This window comes from Rissa tridactyla, chromosome 15, assembly GCF_028500815.1.
Source record: "Rissa tridactyla isolate bRisTri1 chromosome 15, bRisTri1.patW.cur.20221130, whole genome shotgun sequence".
Taxonomy (NCBI): Eukaryota; Metazoa; Chordata; class Aves; order Charadriiformes; family Laridae; genus Rissa; species Rissa tridactyla.
The window spans coordinates 3,652,196-3,671,970 of record NC_071480.1 but is presented as its reverse complement, the minus strand read 5'-3'; the positions used below and the strand labels follow the sequence as shown (position 1 = coordinate 3,671,970).

Sequence of the window (19,775 nt, the reverse complement as noted above, 5' to 3'; positions counted from 1 at the left end):
AATCTGTTTAAAAAAAATGTTACTGTTGCCATATCTGTTCTAGTCCTAGCTCTCCTGGAAGAAGTCCATTGCCCGCAGTTGATTATATTGTAGCTTACCAATACCGCTATAAATCATTGCAATTACTACTTAAATGCTTCCTGACCTCATTCAGTCAGAAAGATTAAAATTAATAGAATTTCTGAAACACTTGACTTCTATTAACCCATGTCAGTATTCAGAGGGCCTCTTGCCTTGGTGTGGCTGTGTGTGGGATGTTCCCCTGGAGCTGTCTGTTGCTGGTGAGCCCATGACCTACGTTTGGGTGCTCAGCTAGAAGATTTCAGATGGGGACATGTGGCACAAATTGCGTGTGTGCTGTAGGTGAAGTCAAGTTAGAGATGACTGGTTTTGCTTTTCCTTGAGGAAGGACAAAAAGACGGTGAAGCACCCTTGAGGAAGGGGTTAGGTTCAACTTCAAAGTCCTCCAAACTCTAATGAACTATGCATTATCTTCCCTGCCCACTCCTCCACTTTTTTTTGTCTTAGCAAAGACTTTTTCAAAAGGGTTGGAAACTGTTTATGTAAGGCTTGAGAGCTTCTGGAACCTTGCTGCTAATTATTGCTCTCCGTGTACATGCCTACTGCGTTTTCTTTCTACCAGTAGAGAAGAAAGCATGCTTACTATTGTGCAATTAAAAATACGTCAGCAGATATTTTTTGATAATTACAAATGCTAGTTTCATTTTTTTTTAATGTACTTTCCATTTTATTGGGGCAGAAGAGGGAAAGAATGAGAAATATGCTGTAGTCCCCAGTTCCAGGGCCTGCTGTGGGTGGAAGCTCTTCTAAAAGTGCACTCGAGGAGCCATCTATAACCTGTTTCTTCTCTTAAGCTGCTGCCTCCTGTGAGGCCAGAGCATAACCTAGAACAATCTGTGTTATTATATAAGCTTCTGTGTTCTAATTGCTTTAATTTTCCTGCTGGTCCAGTTGGGAATGTTTCACGTTACCGAGTATCAAAGACTGGTATTCAAAGAACCTGTAAGAAATGGAGTTTGTTACTCAATTTCATCTTTTCCTTCACGCAAACCAGTCACGGGGTCTAGTACCTAATATACGGCAGAAGAAATGCTGGGTTTCAAATTGTAAGGGCTGCTTCGACACAAGAACTTGTTTTTAAATTAACTCTGATTTTTTGGAAGACTCATAAATGTGGTCAAGTTGAGAGAGTTCTGTCTAGGGCTTTACTTTTGTTAGAAATGTCTGAAGGATTTTTGGGAAGTGAATCCTTGCCCTCAGGCAAGCAGATGTATGAAAAAGTACATGTTATTGTCAAATATTCTGTTTCTATATAAAATGGTAGTTTATCAGCCTAAAAGCGTTCAATAATTTGGATTGTGGGCTTCTGTTCAAGCGCTCAGTGGAATGCACTGTGTTGCAAGACACCCCTTCGAGCTGTGTGCCTGCATCAGAAGTCACAGGTAGGTCACTGTAGGCTGTCTGTAGAGCAGTCAAGCTCTGACATGCAGCTATGCAGGAGCCTTGTGAAGGGATATGAATACTCTTCTGGCCCTGGTGCAACGTAAGATCATGTTTTATGTGTTAGCAGTTGCTGTGGCTGAAGCAGTCATGCTGTCTGAGTGGCTGTGACACTGAGCCTGTCTGTCTCGGGGAGGTGGTGAGCTGACTGAGCAGGAGAATAACCTGAACTGCTGATACCATGTTGGGTTTTTCTCTCTTTAAACACATAACCTGAAGGCTATAAATGTGAAAATACAGTACTGGTGAGCCTCTCGTCTTCAGTGTTAGTGGTAGAGAACATCCATAGACAAGTCTTCTAAAGTCTGGGCTGTGCTTTTTCTTTAATAGAAGGTATGTGTTGTGCTCGTGCACGGATTTTACTCTTCAGTTGCCCTGAATAACAGTCAGTGGCTCTTGTCCCCCACCCTCTGCCACAGCCAAGCTTCCCAGTATTCCACACGAGGTTCCTCACCCTTGATGGCACCCTTGACTCCAACTTCCTGGGTACCAAAAGGACATAGTGGATTTTTTTTATCTAGCAGTTTGGGCTTGTATAGAGATGTCTGGGATAACTTCTGGGTTTCTTGGGGTGGTGGTGCGGGGGCTGCTGCGTGGCCCCTCTGCCTCTGCCTGGAGAGGAGGTGGGCGGTAACTGGGGATTAGCTGCTGTGCAGAGCAAAGATTGTGTGTCCCACCACGGGCCACGGCCTCCCTTTCCTCCCTCTGAGACTGAAGAAGTGCCTGCCCTCCTTCAAGGCTAGAATTCAGGATTGGATAACTGCTTCATTTAGGGGGAAAAGCTAGTACATGAGAGAGCGACATCAAGCTCGGAGGACTTAATAGGTTTTGGAGTGTGGAAGGTGGGTCTGTAACCTCAGGAAGTGAAACCAGACAAGAAAATGCTTTGATGATGCAATTTATCAATCTGGAGAATGTGCTCTACTCCATTATTATATGGGTGCTTCTTAAAACATGTATTGCTTTCTAGGCTAGAAACTGCTGGTTTATATTTCAGGTAATAATAGGAGATGTCTGGATACTTCAGCTTAATTATTTATGTAGTAATAGAGTAAATCTGTCACTTTCTATATTTGAAGAACTGGAGATAAATGTTGATCCTGGGTACTAAGGTGATGCAAACTGATAGTTACAAATTCCAAAAATTTACTTGCATCTTCCTAATGTGCTCTGAAGTGATGTTTTAAAGAGCCCTTTTGATGTTGCAGCAGGAGGAACCAACCTAACAGTCATAACAGTGTATTCCTTGATGCAGGAACTGTAAAGCTGAGCTATTAATCTAAGGAACCGTACAAGGCTTTTGACACTAATACCAGCATATGTGTATACACAGTGAAGGTTTGATATGGTTTTAAGGGAAGACAGACCATGAAAACCTTTCTTGCTGTGGAGCCCACACTCCAAATTTAAAGCTTAAATTCCCATGTGCTTTCACCTGGAAATAAGGCACTCTATTTGCCATTAGTTCACTTCCATGTATTTCTTTCTCAGGTTGCTTACTGCTAGGAATATAACGTAGTTTTCAAATAGGCCCGTGCCAGGAACCTGAACTCTGCAGTCTGGGATGGCTTACCAAAATCCAAATTACTAAATGATGTACTACTGGATAAAGGTTTGTAAGCATCTGGAAACATTCAAACTCTGCAATTAGTGTCCTGAAGGAGAGTTTGTATAACAAACCTCTGTCGGAGCACTGCTTTACTATTTGTGTCTGGAGCCTTGCCTAGAGAGTGTGCATTCCAACATATCTTATTGCTGTTGGTTGATATTGTCTATATCCTGTTCCTCAGCAAGGCAGAAATGTGTGTTTCAAGCAAGTAGCTTGTTGGCAGCTGATCCCATGATCTCAAGGTGAATAAGCATCTTTACTTGCCTTTAAGTTTTTAATAGACGAATCTACCTCTGTCAGCTGAAAAATTAATGAAATCTGGTTCTTCATACAGGCTGGCTAATTACTGTAGCTCTTCAGTGCTCCATCCTAACTGTAATTCAGAGCTGAGGGTTTTGTCAGAGTCCATGTACTGCAGAACAGAGAGGAGGCACAGGGCATCACTCTGCCTCTTCTGTGTGTCTGGAAGCTCTGGGCGTCTGTGACAGTTATGTGCAGTATTTATTAAGTAGGGTGTCCATTTGTAAGGCAGGTGTGTAAGTATTCCTGTTAATTCTTTCTATGACTAGTCACCAAGAACCTTTTAAAGGTGTGTAAAACAATCTCAGCCTACTTTTAATTTCTTCAGTTTGCACGCAGAAAGCCCATACCTCCAATCTGCTGTCTTAGATATAGTAATATACTTGTAGTGTGAGACTTGCAGTTATGAAATAGCTGTATAAAGTTTTTGTACCACTCACCTCCCTCCCAATTAACTTTGACTCAATAAAAGCATCCCTTCTGTATTTATATGCCTACCAAGCCATGAAAACAACCCACCAGTATGTTCATATTTTGTTTTCTGCAATAGACGATGGTCAGGAAATTTGGGAGTGTTGTGGGAGAACTTGGTTCCATCTTCCCTTGAATAAATTAAGGCTTTACAGCGTGGTGATGTTTTGAAGAAAGTGTGACTTTTTTTTTTTAATTTTTTTTTTTGAGTTCTGCAGGAAAATGGCAGGAGAGTGAACTGAGTGACAAATGTGCAGGAAAACAAGATGTTGGAGTTCAAGGTGCTGTATGTGAAGAGCTATGTCATGACGCAGACTTAATGGTCGAGGATAAAATCCTATCCTTTAGATTTAACTTCAAATAAATGAACGCCAGCACTGGTGAAACTATAGAATTTTGTGCTTCATAACTTCAATTTTGGCCCTGTTCAATATAAAGCCTCTTAAATACCCTTTTCACGTACTCAGGGCTTCTGTGGGTCTTTGTCTAGATTGGCTGAGTTACATCAGCATCTAGCTGGACTCTGCTTATTCTGATCATTCCGGGTTCACAGATCTATCCAAGTACTGCATTGGAAATAGTCTAGAAAGGCTTCCAGGTTAGGTATCATCACTAGAGGTCTGAAGGATTGTTACGTTTGTTTTTATAAATTATTAATTCTTTATGTAGCTAAATAGTGATAACGTTTGCTCCATGTCTGTGTTGGGGAAATAAACAAAAAGAAGAGGATAGGAAGGATAATCTTCAAGTAGCTGTTCTTAGCCTAGCACTTAACTTTGTGTTGTGTGTTGGATTGTTTTGTTTTTTTTTTTTTAACTTACTAGATCAGTTTATTCATGTCTGGGGAAGGTCAGTGATGCTGGGGGAAAAACAACAACTCTCCTTTGTGACCAAAACAACGGATAAAAGCTTTACATGAATTTGCAGAGAAATAGAGGTGTTGCACTTGAAAGAGGGCAGATAGTACCTACAGCAGGACCTTACAGCGTAACCATCCATCACTGTTTAGAGAGTTCCCGTTGGCAGTAAGATGCAGAACAGCAGCCCATGGAGGTAAACTGCACGTCTCTGAGGCTGGTGGGTAAAAATCAGACCAGGGCTCAGAAGTGCTGCTGGATGAGAGAGTCCAGAATCATCCTGGAGGAAAGGGATCTGCTGGCTTAAGCAGATGTTCCTGCACTTGCACTGGTCAGAGGGTGTTTGGACAGATTTGGAAATGGACTTTGGCTGCGTGAATTCTGCTCATGACCAGATTTCCTCTGCAGTCAGCAGTAAACAAGTCTTTTTTTTTCCATTAGATGTGGCTGTGGAGGAGAAACACGGCAGAGGTGCTGTTCAGTGATTCTGAGCTGGTGATCGTATGATGGGCTTGGTGGATGTGTGCCTTTCTTCTGGTTATCCTTATAGGAAGGCTAGAATGGAAATCAGGCTTGTGGTAATTCTTGATGCCTTCGTGTCACCCATAGTAATTGTAGATGAATGGGGTGACCCAGTTGAGCACAACAGGGAAGATGGGTGGTAGGAATGTACATCCAGTATTTATCAGCTAATTGGTTCCTTGGTCATTTGGACCATGCTATTAAAATAATTGTCCTGCCTTCCCTGTCCCCTACAGTATCACTGGTGGCCATGAAGGAGCTTGGTCAGGGAATCGATTCTATTACCAACCAATTCTTTTTGAAATTTATTTTGAGTAGTATCCAGCAGGATAAGTTACTGCAAGGGCACTGGTGCTGGCAAGAGGGACAGTGGTAGGAACATGAGGCTGGGAGGAACTGCCCACTCGCCAACAGACTCGCGTTTACATTGAGTTAATGACTGATAAGTTGTTCTTTATGCTTGGGTCAGTTGACCTGATAACATCTGTTTCCTTTCTCTTGAGAAATAAATACCTTATTACCAAGGATGTTTGGCTGAGTAAGGCACTGCAGGTGCTTATCATCCGGCAGATCGGACCTGAATATTTTCCTGTAAGGACATAAGATGTCCTTAAGTCAGGACATCTGGCATAAAACCAGGTTCTCTTTCTTTACTGATGGTGCTGCTGACTCAATTCAGAGATCACCTTCTCTCTGTCTTTCCAGAATCCCTTGTAGGTATAGAAAGAACAGGACACCTTTTTCTTCAAATAGAATCTTTTATATAATTAAAAAAAAAAAGACAGATCAGGAATTTCAGCTACTTTGTTCATACATATGTAGCAGAAATTTTTTTTTTAAATCAATGAATGTTATAAGAATCATGAGTTATCTACTTAATAATGTAGGCCCTCAACAGCTGTTAATGCTGTCTGCTTTCTGTCTCCATTCTTTCTCTCCTCTCAGCCTGCAAAGGTAAGAAACCCAGTTTTCCTGACATTCAGAAAGATACTGTGTTTCCATCAAAACATGTCTCGCTTGCTAATGTTCCTATGCTAGTAAAGATGTGAATAATATTAGTGACCGAAAAGAATAAGTGTTCAAAGCACACAGTGAAATAAAGGTGAATAGAGAGATTTTGCTTTCTTAAAACCCATCAGCTCCGGTTGATTCTGAGAAGGCAAGAGCCACCCGGATGCCTTGGTTGAGGGGAAACACCACGGATGAGCTCTGGCTTTTGTATGGTGCAAAACTGCCTGAGTTTAACCTCTCATCCCTCCTAAGGACCGTACAGCCAGACTGCGCTCATGTGTCCCTCCCAGATAACACAGTGTGAGTGGCTGACTGTATGCATCTTTCTTTCACAGAATAACAGAATTGCCTGGGTTTGAAGAGACCTTTCAGATCGAGTCAAACCATCAACCGAACTCTGACAAAAACCATCACTAAACCATATCTCTAAGCACTGCATCTACCCATCTTTAACGCCTCCAGGGATGGTGCCTGAACCACTTCCCTGGGCAGCCTGTTCCAATGCTTAACCCTTTCAGTGTAAAAAATCTTTCCTAATATCCATCCTAAACCTTCCCTGGTACAACTTGAGGCTGTTTACTCTTGTCCTATCGCCTGTTCCTTGGGAGGAGAGACTGATCCCCACCTCTTTACAACCTCCTTTCAAGGAGTTGTAGAGAGAAATAAGGTCTCCCCTCAGCCTCCTTTTCTTCAGGCTGAATGTATATTTATTATATTTTCTCCGGGATTTCATGTATATGACATGATAACTTCCTTACAAATAACTCCTATGGAACAGAGACTGAACTGTTCTAAAGTAGTCTTTGATACTTAATTCTCAGGGAAGTGTGGACCTGTATGTATCATTTGCAATGTGTGCTCAATTTTGTAAAACTCAAGGCATTTTTTGACTAAACGGAAGTGTCTCAATAAGAGTCAATGAAATAAGCAACGTAACATTAGTTCTTCAGTCTCTTGATGGTGTAGTAGTCCTGGTGACTTCTGTTCAGCGTCAACTCTAAAAGCAGAGTGTGGAATGTCATCTGCGGTGCCTGCTGCCAGGCTGCCCATCAGCTGGGCAGGGAATGACCTCTCCAGGAGGAGACTGCTTTGGGATTGAGAAAGGCTGATGAGCAGGAAAGACATACAAATATGGAAAAAACAGTAGGATAGCAGAAATAACGGTGGCTGGAAATGGGCTTTTTCCAAATTAGTTACTGGACTAATTGAGGTTATTATAGTTCCCTCAAAAATGAGAAAATAACTTTGAATGCACATCTTACTGAAGGAGTTGAACGTCAAAAGATATCCATAAATCCTGTAACTTGGCAAATGGAAGAGAGATTTAAATATCTGTGGGGAAAAAGATCAGATGCTCTACTTCATATTTACTCATGTTTATTATCTTTAAATTACTTTGTATGCAGGTAATTAAAGAGCCTTTTAAGAGAACTAGACACCACTAATTGGAATATAGCATGTACTTTGAGTTGCTCAACAAAATGGACCTTACTTTTGTTCTAAGATAAATATTATAGGACCTGTGAAAAAAGTTTTCTGCTCTTTATGGCTCTGTTTCAGTACTGTTTACTAACAGAAATGTTTCTCATTTGTGTTTTTTTCTTTTAAGACCTATTCAGGGCTGTTCTGCGTAGTTATAAATCCTTACAAGAACCTCCCGATTTACTCAGAAAACATTATCGAGATGTACAGAGGGAAGAAGCGCCATGAAATGCCACCGCACATTTATGCAATATCTGAATCTGCGTATAGATGCATGCTACAAGGTAAGAATTAGTTAAGTGTTACTGAACAGTTAGTTGACAACTCTTTGTAATGTACCTAAAACTCAGGAGCTTCGTTATCCAGCTTTATAGTAATTTCTAACACAATCAGAATTTTATCTAATACTTAAAGGGGGGGGGGAAAGCTTTCTTATCTAGAACCTTAAACTTGCAGAATATAATAACTTGGAGATTGACCCCTGTTGGCATACTTGTCTGACTTACTGAGGCACAGAAGCAAAATAACGCTAATAGGAAGTGTTCTGTGCCAGCTGCTGGTGCTGAAAGTTATACTAGAAACACTTTCCTCTTTAAAAAAAAAAAGAGATAAAATTCATGTCAAAAGACATTAGTGCGCTGGCTTTGAATGCAGTAAGAATGAAAAAGTGGGATAGAAAAGGGAATGCTAAAGTATGTTAAGGACTTGTCTCTCTAATTCTATCAAAATATTGGTGTTTTGGCAGCTGACAAATAATCTGATGTGACAATGAAACAATAGCGTGTGCGAGTTCAAAAAGGGGTCAGGGAAATACTGAACCTTGAAGTTTTTTTTTTAGATTTTTTTTTTTCCTCCAAACTGGTATAGGTCATGTCTGCAGTAGAACAGAGAGTAAGTTTATGGTGGGCACGTGCTTTGAATTTTGGCTTTAAGGCTGTGCTGGACAAATATGAAAACTGTGAATTTGACATTATATAAATGTGTTGAAATAAACGTATGGTGTTCAACTTGTAAAACTGCACTTTGGACGTAGTACGTTAGAAACACAGCTCATACTGTCCAATTTTGGTTCGTATTTAGGTGGCTGTTTTACTGGTCTGGACACACCGGCATCTAAAGAAAGTTGTATCTAAAAAAGCGTGTAATAGAGAGACAGGTCTGAAAAATTTCCCGTGTTTTCTGCTATAGACCTGGTCTAGCTGTGCTGGAAGTGGGTTAAAAGCTATTTGACCTACTTCACACAAACTAGGAAAACACTCTGCCACCAGGTTAACCAACCATTTAAATGTAAATCTTTTTGAAAAAAGACATTTCCTGTCTTGAAATAAATCACTGTAAGCGTTTCTTCAGTCGTGCCTTTGTCTCTAGGGCTGCTTAATAATAAACTCCAGGTTGCTGGATGGCCGAGTGCTCTTTCACCCCAGGAGAAACCACGCTGTTGTCACAGAGCAGGGTGATGCAGGGGCAAGCAATGGAAGAGCAGCAAATTGGGGTCACCAAGAGTCATCACACTTCTCAATGGATATTTGGGGCTCTGTTTTCACTTTTTTTTTTTTTAATGAAAGAAAATAACCCTATGGCCTCTTGACCAGAACAACGGCCTCCAACGGCTCAGATCAGGGGACCCTTAATAACAAGTGTATGTAGAAGAATAGAGCAAACTCTCAAGTTATTTTAAGGAGTTTATTCCTAGCAGTCTCAAGTGGTTTGTGGATAAGGGCTTCCCACTCTAAAAGCACAATATCTTTTGAAATTGTTTCAAGAACTTCTGAAAAGTTCTTGAGACCAATGTCCTCTAATAAAATAAGTCAATGTCAGTAGTTATTGCATGCAGGTGCTCTATATTTTTGGTCACGTACCACGGTAATACTGATTTCTATCTCTGGAGATCTTGCTACGAGTTTTACTATTTTTGGAAGATGAAATGAAAAAAAAATAATTCATGTGACATTTGTTTACAGTCTTGTTTTCTTTCTATACTTTATATATATATATAGGTTCATATTTTGTATCAAATCTTTGCTTGTGTCTTTCTGTGCTTGCTTTCTTTTTGATTTTGATTGTCTGAATTCTTTTCACTTGAAAGAACGAAGCCGTAGATTGGAATAAGAATAGATGAAAAGTGTGCAACAGGATCAAATTATTAGGGAATAACTTCAAGGTTAACTAAATCTACGCTTCTAGTGCCCTTCACCTGCACAGAGCTACTCCCTGTGTATTTAGGGAGTAATTGCAGTCAGGCAGTGAACTTTACATTGATGGCTTGCCTCCACAACTGCATTGCCAAGGATAAGTACAAACTCTAGAACAAGCATTAGCAGTTTTGTGCTTGGCAAATATTTTACTAAGCAAACTGTTCTTGCCTGATTGGGTTGGATCAGAGGAAGAGACAAACCGTGCCGCGTCTGAGTTTATAACGCACTTACGAAACTCTTTGCAGACATTGCTTCCTTTAGGAGGGAGGCGATATGCAGGCTTGGAGATAGGCTTGCGTGAAGTATGAGGCTCACTGCTGTTTGTAGTAGTGATTTTATACAATCACCCTGCCTTTACATAGCCTTGTGAAAGAGTGATCAGTCGTGATGAGAATGACTAGTGAGCATTCGTGTAAAGCGGGCACCAACACTGCTCAGGGCTGGTCGCTCTCTGCCTCCACAGCCTCTAGATGGGACCTGATGCAGAGGCACTTCAGGGACTGAATTTAAGTCTCCATATAAATAAAACTTGCGATTACAACAACTAAGGCTTTCTAGTCATTAGAGCATCAAATAACACTTGTCTCAACAGTAGGAGATTGTTACAACATTCAGCTTATTTTCTGGTTAGCAGTGACAACGCAAGGTCGACTACTGAGCGTACCTAGAATTGGGCAGGGAGAGCTAGGGTTTCCTTGCCAGCCAAGCATTGAACATAATGCACAAAGCGTCCTTCATCTTCTGACTCTGCCTTATGTTTTGCCAGACTTTAGTCTTTAAATAATGAAACTGAAAATGTGTATCAGAAACTTCTGGTTAGTAGACACGAGTCTCTAACCAAGAACTAGCTGTATTGATCACAACGCTTTGGAGGAAGTCATCAGAGGTCACTGATAGCATTTATTTGCTGCGTAATCTTTGACCAAGATGCTTTTGCTGATAAGTTACTAACACATATTTATAGCTGGAAAACAGAAAACTTCTTCTAGAGATCGTGTCAGTGTGTGTGCACATAGTTGGTAGAGGGTGTGGGGTAGGGGATGTTAGTTTTTTCCAAAGTTTTTGCAAGTCCTGCTATTACTATTATAGCTTGTTCATATAGTTAACCTGATATGAATGACTTTTGTATTTCCAGTATTTGACAACTAGAGTTTAACTATTAGGATTTAAACCTGAAATTGAAGCCATAGGAATACAATTCCTCTGGATAATATGACCATACCCTTGTAGAAGTATCTTTGCTGCTAGTTTGGGTCAATGAAAGTGGTTGGCTGAATTTTTCTGGCCTGTTCAGTGGTATTTTGTTCAGTATAATCATATTTTCTTTCTTCGTAGCTAATCACAAACTACTAATGTTCTCGGTGTTTGTGAGACGTGCTTATGCCAATTAACAGGGTACCTGGACCTGAGCTGTGACTCTGAACAGCCTGATGTCTTAAAACACAAATTTTTTTCTGTGCTGGTAATTGGGTACATGGAGTAAACTGTTACTCAGTATCTTAAAGCTCATGCTTTAATTGAGGGCACGCATGATTAGAGATCAAGTTCTGCTAATCTAAAGGTATGTATGCTTAAAATAATATTTATGCTTAAACAACAAAACATAGATTTTTCTGTTGTAGATTATGAGAGCAAAAGGTTTTCAGTCAGCAGAAACAAGTGACGTGCATGTCAATAGTTATTCCTTGTCTTAAATGTTGCTGGAAATGCTCCATTTTGTTAAACCGGCGCTCCAAAGGGAGCAGCACCGTGCTTCAGTGTGCGCTCTGTTGGGAAGCGGTTATATGGCAGCGTCGCGAACTGCCAGTCATCAAACTGGGTGTCCCCTCGAAGAATTGCCTGTTCCGGAGGCCCTTTGGCCCCGCAGCCCCACAGGTCGGCTCTCATCCTGCCCCGTGGTGGGGAGGAGAAGGGGCTGGAAATCTATTTCAGTGCTTGTAAAATGTGGAGGACAAAGGGGCCGTAAAACTGCGAGTATGTTCAAGAAGCCCAGTTTGCCCCTTTGGAGAGGGAATGGTATTCTCTGGAGAGACGCACTGAATTAGTGTAAGCCGAGAGACGAAAGAGGGAGGTGCAGAATTGTTTTTAATGGCCGAGTGTTGCAGCGGAACAGTTCAGCGGTGGGGCAGCTGTGGGCACTGGGGATTTGAGGCGAGTTTTGCGAGGAAAACCAAACCTCGTTAATTGCTGCATCTCCTAAGTGTCGCCTTTTCTGCAAGACTCCGTAAAGATTGAGCGTGAACACCGTGTTATTAAAAACAAGCAAGACTTTGGGTGTGTTCTGGCTGTGACAGTCAGGATTTCTCTTCAGGAAAAGACTCATTACCTAGTGCCTTGACCTCAGAAGATAATAACATGCAATTCAGCTTTATATACTGGATTTCCTCTCTCTTCCCTAGTAATTATTTTTCAAAGTAGTGTGGCAGTAGGGTAAGTGTTACTTCACGGATGACTTAGTGGATTTCTCCTGTGCTTTCTCTTCATTTTCCTAATGTCATGCTGAAGCAGTCGGTGCCCATAACCCAGGGGCTTCTGGGCATATGGAAATTGTTCAGCCCCAGACAGAAATGAAGTGGGTGAGTGCATAGGGTTGGAGCTGACGTGCTTCACAAAAGGTAGCTAGACTGAGCTTTTCACGGCTGCTGGACAGTTGACATGGTCGTAAGGAATTGGTATCCTAATCCCTGTGACAACATTGACCTTAATTCTGTTTGGTAATACAATTTGCGAGACTCGCTAGTGCTCTTCTCTACTGCTAAAAGTTATAGGCAGTGAGAAGAAAATGCTTTGATGGGGACTAGGATTTTGTTTAAGAAAACTAATTCTGTAAGTCTAATAGTTCATCTGTGACTATCTTTATTTTACCAGCGAGGGAGACTTGATTGTGTGAAAGCCACACTAACACAATTTTTTCTCTAGTGCTTTTATGATACTTGGCTTTCTCTTCTCCCCCCCTCCCTTCCTATTCTCCCACTGTATTTCTAGAGGAAGTAGGACATTGTTTTATTATGTCTCTTTATTCTTTGCCTCTTAAAAGTGCTTTGGAGGAAATATTAAGGAAAACTTGTTTACTTTTTGTTGCCAAAGACCAGCTTGCCTACTAATATTACTCTTGTATAATTATGCTTAGTCTCTCCTTTTTATCCTGTTTCCCTGAGGACATCTTGATGAGCACTAAATTAGCACTGATATTTTAGGACCTGCCTTTAATCCTGTTGCAGAGAAGGTTTATCGGAAACAGCGTAATACGTGAAGTGAACACTTGTTGGAGAAGCCAGTACTGCCTACAGATGCAATACTTATCCCTTAAAAACGTCATATTGATCTATATTTTTAGTTAATCTTGACTTAATCCTCCCTTTGGGGACATGGGGGTCTCTTGTGTGTGGTGTTTTTTTTTTTTTTTCCTCTCCCCCTCTTAAAGATATGGAAGAAAAGAATTGAAACTAAAGTATGACAGCTTTTTTCTCTAAAGGTCTATTAAATCTTCAAGTGGAAGAGCAAAGAAAAAAAATTGCTCTGAGACTAAAAAGCCTGGGACTGATAACTGGCACTTTCTGTTATGTGGGGAATATATAAAACCTGTTGTATGTGCAATTAATATTCTTGATATTTTCCTTACTACTTGACGTATCAAAAGATTCCCCAAAGCTTTTGAACTGGTTACAAAGTTCAGGATGGCCAGTCTAAGTAGAACCAGCAGCTTGGTAAATGCCATGTGAAGGATTTACAGGTCTCTCCGGTGTTACACTGTGATTTCTGTGTTTTCACTTTGTCCCATCGGGCTGTTGTGGAGTATAAATACTTAGGTGACAATAACATTCACATCAGGATTGGATCGCACGCTGATAGGAATGTGGTATGCAGTGCTCTTCATGGCTGTGAGGGCCATTTCCCATGTAAAGGAAGAGATTCTAGAAGTAAGAAATTAAGTAGAAAAAACCAAAATCCATCATGCTGAAACAGTTTTCCACCTCCATTATTTTTGAATTTGAAGTAAAAGGAGAAACGCTTCTGTCAGCTGAACCCATTGCACACTATTTCATCTCCTTCCCCTTGCTCTTCTGTTCTGTCTCTTGGTATTAAATCTGTGTGTTTCAGGGACTGGGAAGTTACTCTCACGATTTAAATCGTTGCACCTTGTTAGACCAGCTCTGAATGAGACCTGTAGCGATTACTTATTGAACAAACTCAGTTGAACTTAGTTTCTAGAACCAGGTAATCGTATACTGCCATGTCTCCTTTTTTTTTTTTTTTTAGTACTTTAGTGCTTGTGACAATAATTGCTAACCTTTGTCTTTCTCTGTATAAAAAAAAAAAATGTGTTTGGATCCCTGCTCTTTCTTGGTGTTCAACCTCAAGGTTAAAAACTTAATTAAGCATAATGATATTTACAGTAAACAACTCTTCTTAAGCCTCAGTTGCTTAGAAGTGTTATGTGAAGTTACGCAAAAAAAATTAAGTCAACCACTTCAAGAAGCAACTTTCTTGTATTTAAAAATGAGACAGGGCTGACAATTGTTACAGAGAGAATTCTGAAGTTTCTTTGGTGTCTTGACTGTTTTCTCCCCACTTCTGAAGGAAAGTGTGGCAGCAGATTAGCCCGTTCCATGGTCTTTTCAGTTGATATTCTGACCAAATGATGATGATTTTAATTTTAAAACTTGTTATGCAAGCTGACCTCATAATTGAATTGTGACTGTGCTAGCCTACGGACAGGAATTCACGACTAAGTGCATCCAACTTAGGAAATCATTCATGAGATGAATCATTTTGTGCATATTACTCAGCCAGCACCTGCTTCTACTCTGAAGCTTTAGCTTAAATTAAACTCCATTTATTTTCTAGGTAGTTGTGAAATGGATAATTCACTTCTCCTTGGCTTTAGCCTTCAGATGACATACATCAAGGCATGATTGCTTGTGCAACAGAGACTTAAATGTATTCCAATCTTGTCAGCACGTAGCTCCGTAGCAGCACTGCTGGGTCTTGTGTGTTTTGCACAATAACTGGTTTTTGTCAGTCCTGTCTGCATTCCTCTGGGGTGTTGAACTCAGAGTTCAGCTATGCTCTGACTGCTACTGATAGCAATTGCAGTAGCTCCTTTTTCCTCCCCCTTCCTCTTCGCTGAAATGTCTTTGTTATACTCTGGCAGGGAAGCGACAAGAAGTAGGAGCAATTTTTATCACTTAGTGAGTGGAGAGAAGTGGTGAGGGGCTGGTGGTCGTCTGCTCTGCGTCTCCAGTAACCCAAGGCTTGCATCACCAATGTGATTACCAATTTGTAGCTCGGTGTATCTCTAGCTTCCTTTCACCTGTCCACACTTGATGCTTTCAGGAATTTGGCTGCTTAAATGCTCTTGACAGACATTGTGTATCTTCCCCAGTGATTCAGCGTTGCAAAGTATTGTGCACCTCTGGCCTGCTGTTTCATAAATCGGAGTGAATAAAAGCTCATGGCTTTCTGAATCCTCTGGGACGTTAAAATTCTTTTTATTCTGGGGTGTTTTCCAAGTGACGGTAAAGCCATCAGATGATGTGTAGAAGGAAAAGTCAGAAGAAAAAGCAGGAATAAAATACAACTACCTCTTTGTATGGGTATCTGTTATGAAGTAGCTTGGGAAGGTCTGACAAGGGGTAATGGGTACAAGTTACTCTTGGAGAGATTCCGACTGGACAGAAGAGGATTGTTTTTCTCAATGAGAACAATCAGCCATTGGAATAATCTCCCTGGGAAAGTTGCGGATTTCCCATCACTGGACACCTTTAAGATTGGGCTGGGCAGGGTGCTGGGCCATCTTGTCTGTGCCTGCGCCAGGAAAGGCTGGACAAGATGATGGGGCTTTGAGCAACCTGGTCTGGTGGGAGGTGTCCCTGCCCAGGGCGGGTGGGTGGCACTAGATGGTCTTTAAGGTCCCTTCTAACCCAAACCATTCTATGATTCCTGAGGTCCCTTCCAACCTGGGATTCTATGAATTTTTCAGGCTGGGAATGTTCCTTGGAGGAAGACAACAGGGAATCTCAAATTGAAGGATTAGTAAATAGAAAAATGATGGTAGCAAACTGCAAGAACCAAATTCTTAAGCTCAGAGATGGAATGGGTGACTGACTAACTGCGCTGCACGGGAGCGTTTGGCACAAACCACTTGGTACCAAAGCACCCAGGTGTTAGTTACTGGGTGCCATCACTTTGAGATCCCGTTTCAGGTCTGGGAATATGAAGACCAGCATGCTTGTGATCTGTGCCAAACACGTTGGGTAGAAACTGTTCTGAAGGATAAAACTAGCCTTTGCAGGAACATACAAATGCATATAATTTATAAATATTCCATACTGCTTTTTAAAAGAGAGGCCATGCCTCGCTAATGCATTGATCTGTGAATGAATCTGTATGCACAAGGGAGGGCTGTCTGATATGATCTGTGTGGCTTTCCAAAAGTAATTTGCTAATGATCCTAACCAGAGGCTCTTAAGTAACTGCAATACAACGAAAGGCCTTCGTACACATAAAGAACTGGTTAAAGATTGACCAATCTTGTCCATTGTTTTCTGCTTTTACGGTTTGGCAGATTTACTGCTGAAAACCCCGTGGAACGTGTGCTTGTGTTCATGCTTCTCATTTATAAACTTCTGGTCTGGAAGAGAGATGAAGGTTGTGAGGGGATGCTAGACTTATGCTGTTATCCAGGGTAACAAAAATGAGAGCCCGGTGTGGAGAACTGCATCTTGGGGTGTACCGGGGGTTAAAAACCGTATGAGACTGTCGTTGTGGAGTGGCATGTGTGGGGTGTACTGGGGGGAATGGACTTCAGGAGTGTTGGAGCTGTTGTTGGCTTGAGTAGAAGCCCTACATCTGTGGAAATGTAAATTCAGTGTTCAGCAATGGTTGTAAATCGGGTAGAGAACAGGGGGAGTAGCTGGAAAAGGGATCAAACCAGGAGACACTTTTGCCATAGACTTACAAAACATTTTATCTTCAACACTGTGTAGCTCTGGCCTTTCCCTGCTGGAGTGAAGAGGAAATATGACAGGAAAACAGTCAAAGAACAACTGAAGTCATCAAAACTGTATTCGGCACAGAAATAATAATTCAGGTCAGATCTAACAGAAGTCTAAATGTGAAGTGGTGCAGGGAGAGGGAGTGGTGATCCTCCTCCCACCCCCTCTCTTCCTATGCAAGAACAAAGGGTCATTACTTGGAATTCACAAGTGACATGTTCAAACCAACAAGAAGAAGCAATTTTTTTTAACAGCATCGCTAAGCTGTGCTAGTCTGTGCCTCAGGATATATTGGGTGCTGAAAGCCTACGCTTGTCCAAAAAAGCAATTTGAGGAATTCATGAACTTGAAGTTTGAGGATGATGGATCAGGAAATTGCGGAACTTGCTGGCTGCTGGGAGGTGTTCTGGGGAATCATCCTTGCTCGCTAATTTTGGTCCTTAACGTGTCTGCTGTTGGAGTGTGTGATACCCATTCTCATTTGTATGAGGTCTGTCTTGCTTTGTAACCCGCATATAAAAGTGCGCAGGGAGTAAATGGTAAAAGTCTGTGTCGTTTTAACCGCTGGAGGGTTGTGGAGTGCGATGGGGTAGTGGTGCCGCGCTGCAGCGCCGGGTCTGGCGGAGCTGGCTTTTCAGAGACCGATGAGACTCTTAGAAGCTGTAGCACGGCTGTAAGTTTATTATGACTGCATGGAGCTTAATTAGTCTTTATTGGGGTGCTTTCCATAAGTAGTATTTCATACTACACTGAAGTGTTAAAGTCGCTGGGAAGAGGCAACTGGTAAAATGTCATTATATCTCTCTTTAAAGCAGTAGTTGTTCACAACGTTCAGCATCTCAAATGAGATAGATGTAAAAGACGAGGCTAACTTTTTCTCCACAAAACCACAGGGAAACATTGCCTTTAGTACAGGAATGAATTCACAGTAGTTACAGGGTCAAAAATTCCTACAATGACTATTGTCTCCTTTCTCGTACCCTTGTTTTATCCCCCCTTTCTTGCTGAAGACTAAGGCTGAAAGAAAGGGAGTGTTTAGGTGCTAAAAACGGGTGGAGAAATGCTGTAGTTGGTGGGGAGATGCTCCTCCTGTTCTCCTGTTCCCCTCCTGCTCTCCATAGGGAGATATCAGACTCCCCCCCCCGCCCCGAGTAATATACACCAGATTTTTAGATGGAAACAGTATTAAGCTACGTAGAAAAACCCACGGATCGAAGCCATTCAGGAAACAATAATTGTTCATGACCTTTTCTGATAGGGAAGAATTACTCTAATTATCAGCAGATACAGTGGAAACCATCAGATGAATGTTAGTGCTTTGTACTTCCAGAAAAATATGTTTGTGTCGGGTTCGTGTGCTCAAGGGAGAGAGAAGAGGATTTCAAGGATTTCCCCCCTGTAAATAGCATAAGGAATAGATGATGCTCGCTTTTAGAAAAATGGCAAAGGGGAGAAGAAAATGCCTGCTTGTGCACACAAATGCATGTGAGTAAAAGATCTTTTGACCTTAAAGCAACGAAGGTCAACATCTTTCCTGCAAAGGAAAGGAGATCTGAATATACCTGTGAATTTTGCTTTAAAAGCCGAAGGATAAATTTATATCGTGCAATTTCAAATTGTGGTGCTGAAATAGAATTTATTGAGAACTTTGTGGCGATTTAGGCACCAGAGGGTAGGGAAAGTGTGGTGTTTGTCCTCTGAATTGTCAAACTTTAAAAACTATTCAGAATCAAACCTAAAGGAAATCTGTGTTTAAAAATTTAAGAAGGTAGCATTAACGCGGGTCCTTTGAGGAAAGGATTTTAATGTTTGAACTGGCTCACTTAACTTGAGAGATCCACCACACCATCCCCCCCCCAGAAATCTTAATTGTGGACAAATGTTTATCTTAAACATTGCCCAGCACATGAAGTTGGTTGTGCTGTTCCTCAGCAGTTTGGTATGTAGAGTGGTGGAAGCTCAGGAGCTTTTGTCTCCTGAAATGTCTCAGGAGACTGTAGCAGCGGCTTTTACAGCTTCTCTTGGGGAAGCGTTTTAGAGCTACTTCGTGGTGTTCAGTGAGTGGGGAAAAGTAATGACTCCGCTGCTGAACAGAGGAATAAGGAGTCCATACAGCAAATCTGGACTTAAAAGTACTTTCAGATAAACGTACTCATCAAAAGGCTTGTAATGTGTCTTAGAAAATACCCATTAAAAATATGATTTTTAGCCCAGCTATTGCTGGGCCATGTGTCCCCATCACTGGGGTGTGTGGTGCGGCTGACCTTACCGGGGAGGGGTGATGTGCCCCATGGTCTGCGTCCCGACCTGTGTGGGACGGAGAACAAAAAGCCGAACCGCTGAGCGTGCTGTGCTGAAGTTAAAAAGCCAGTTATGTGCTGGTATAGTACTTGCTGTCCCTCCGAACTTGTGGAGTTCAGGCGTAATGGAAAAAACTTGGGAAGAGCCCGCTAGAGTGAAAGCTGGTTCACAGCCAGATCTGTTAAGTGGCTCGTGCTTGCTTATTTGTTTGGGAAAGGAGAAGAGCAGAAGTTAAATGAGTGAGCTTAAATGGCAGATATTGCAGCTAAAGGACCTCCTTGCATCGTTGTGTCGGTTGACAATGTAATCTTTGTCTAGACAAAATTGTACTATATAGGAAACAGAAGAGCTTAAGCGCGGGGTTGATGGAGGATAGAAACCACCCCTATGCTGAATACTCTGTGGTGTAAATAAACCTTTTCCAGTGTGTGTCTTGCCAACTGCTACTAATCTTAGGGTACTTCTAAGCAGCATGCAAATAAAAACTGAAAAGTAAGCATAGGGGTGG

The 19,775-nt window shown here is 41.5% G+C and overlaps 1 protein-coding gene across 2 annotated transcripts in view; it reads left to right on the top strand.

The window, feature by feature from the left end:
* Window positions 1-19,775, top strand: part of MYH10 (myosin heavy chain 10) — a 110,406-nt gene that overhangs the window by 8,785 nt on the left and 81,846 nt on the right. For both annotated transcript variants that reach the window (XM_054222071.1, XM_054222070.1), the window contains exon 3: window positions 7,901-8,057. In XM_054222071.1, the coding sequence (XP_054078046.1) occupies window positions 7,901-8,057 (157 nt within the window). The remainder of the gene's footprint in view (window positions 1-7,900; window positions 8,058-19,775) is intronic.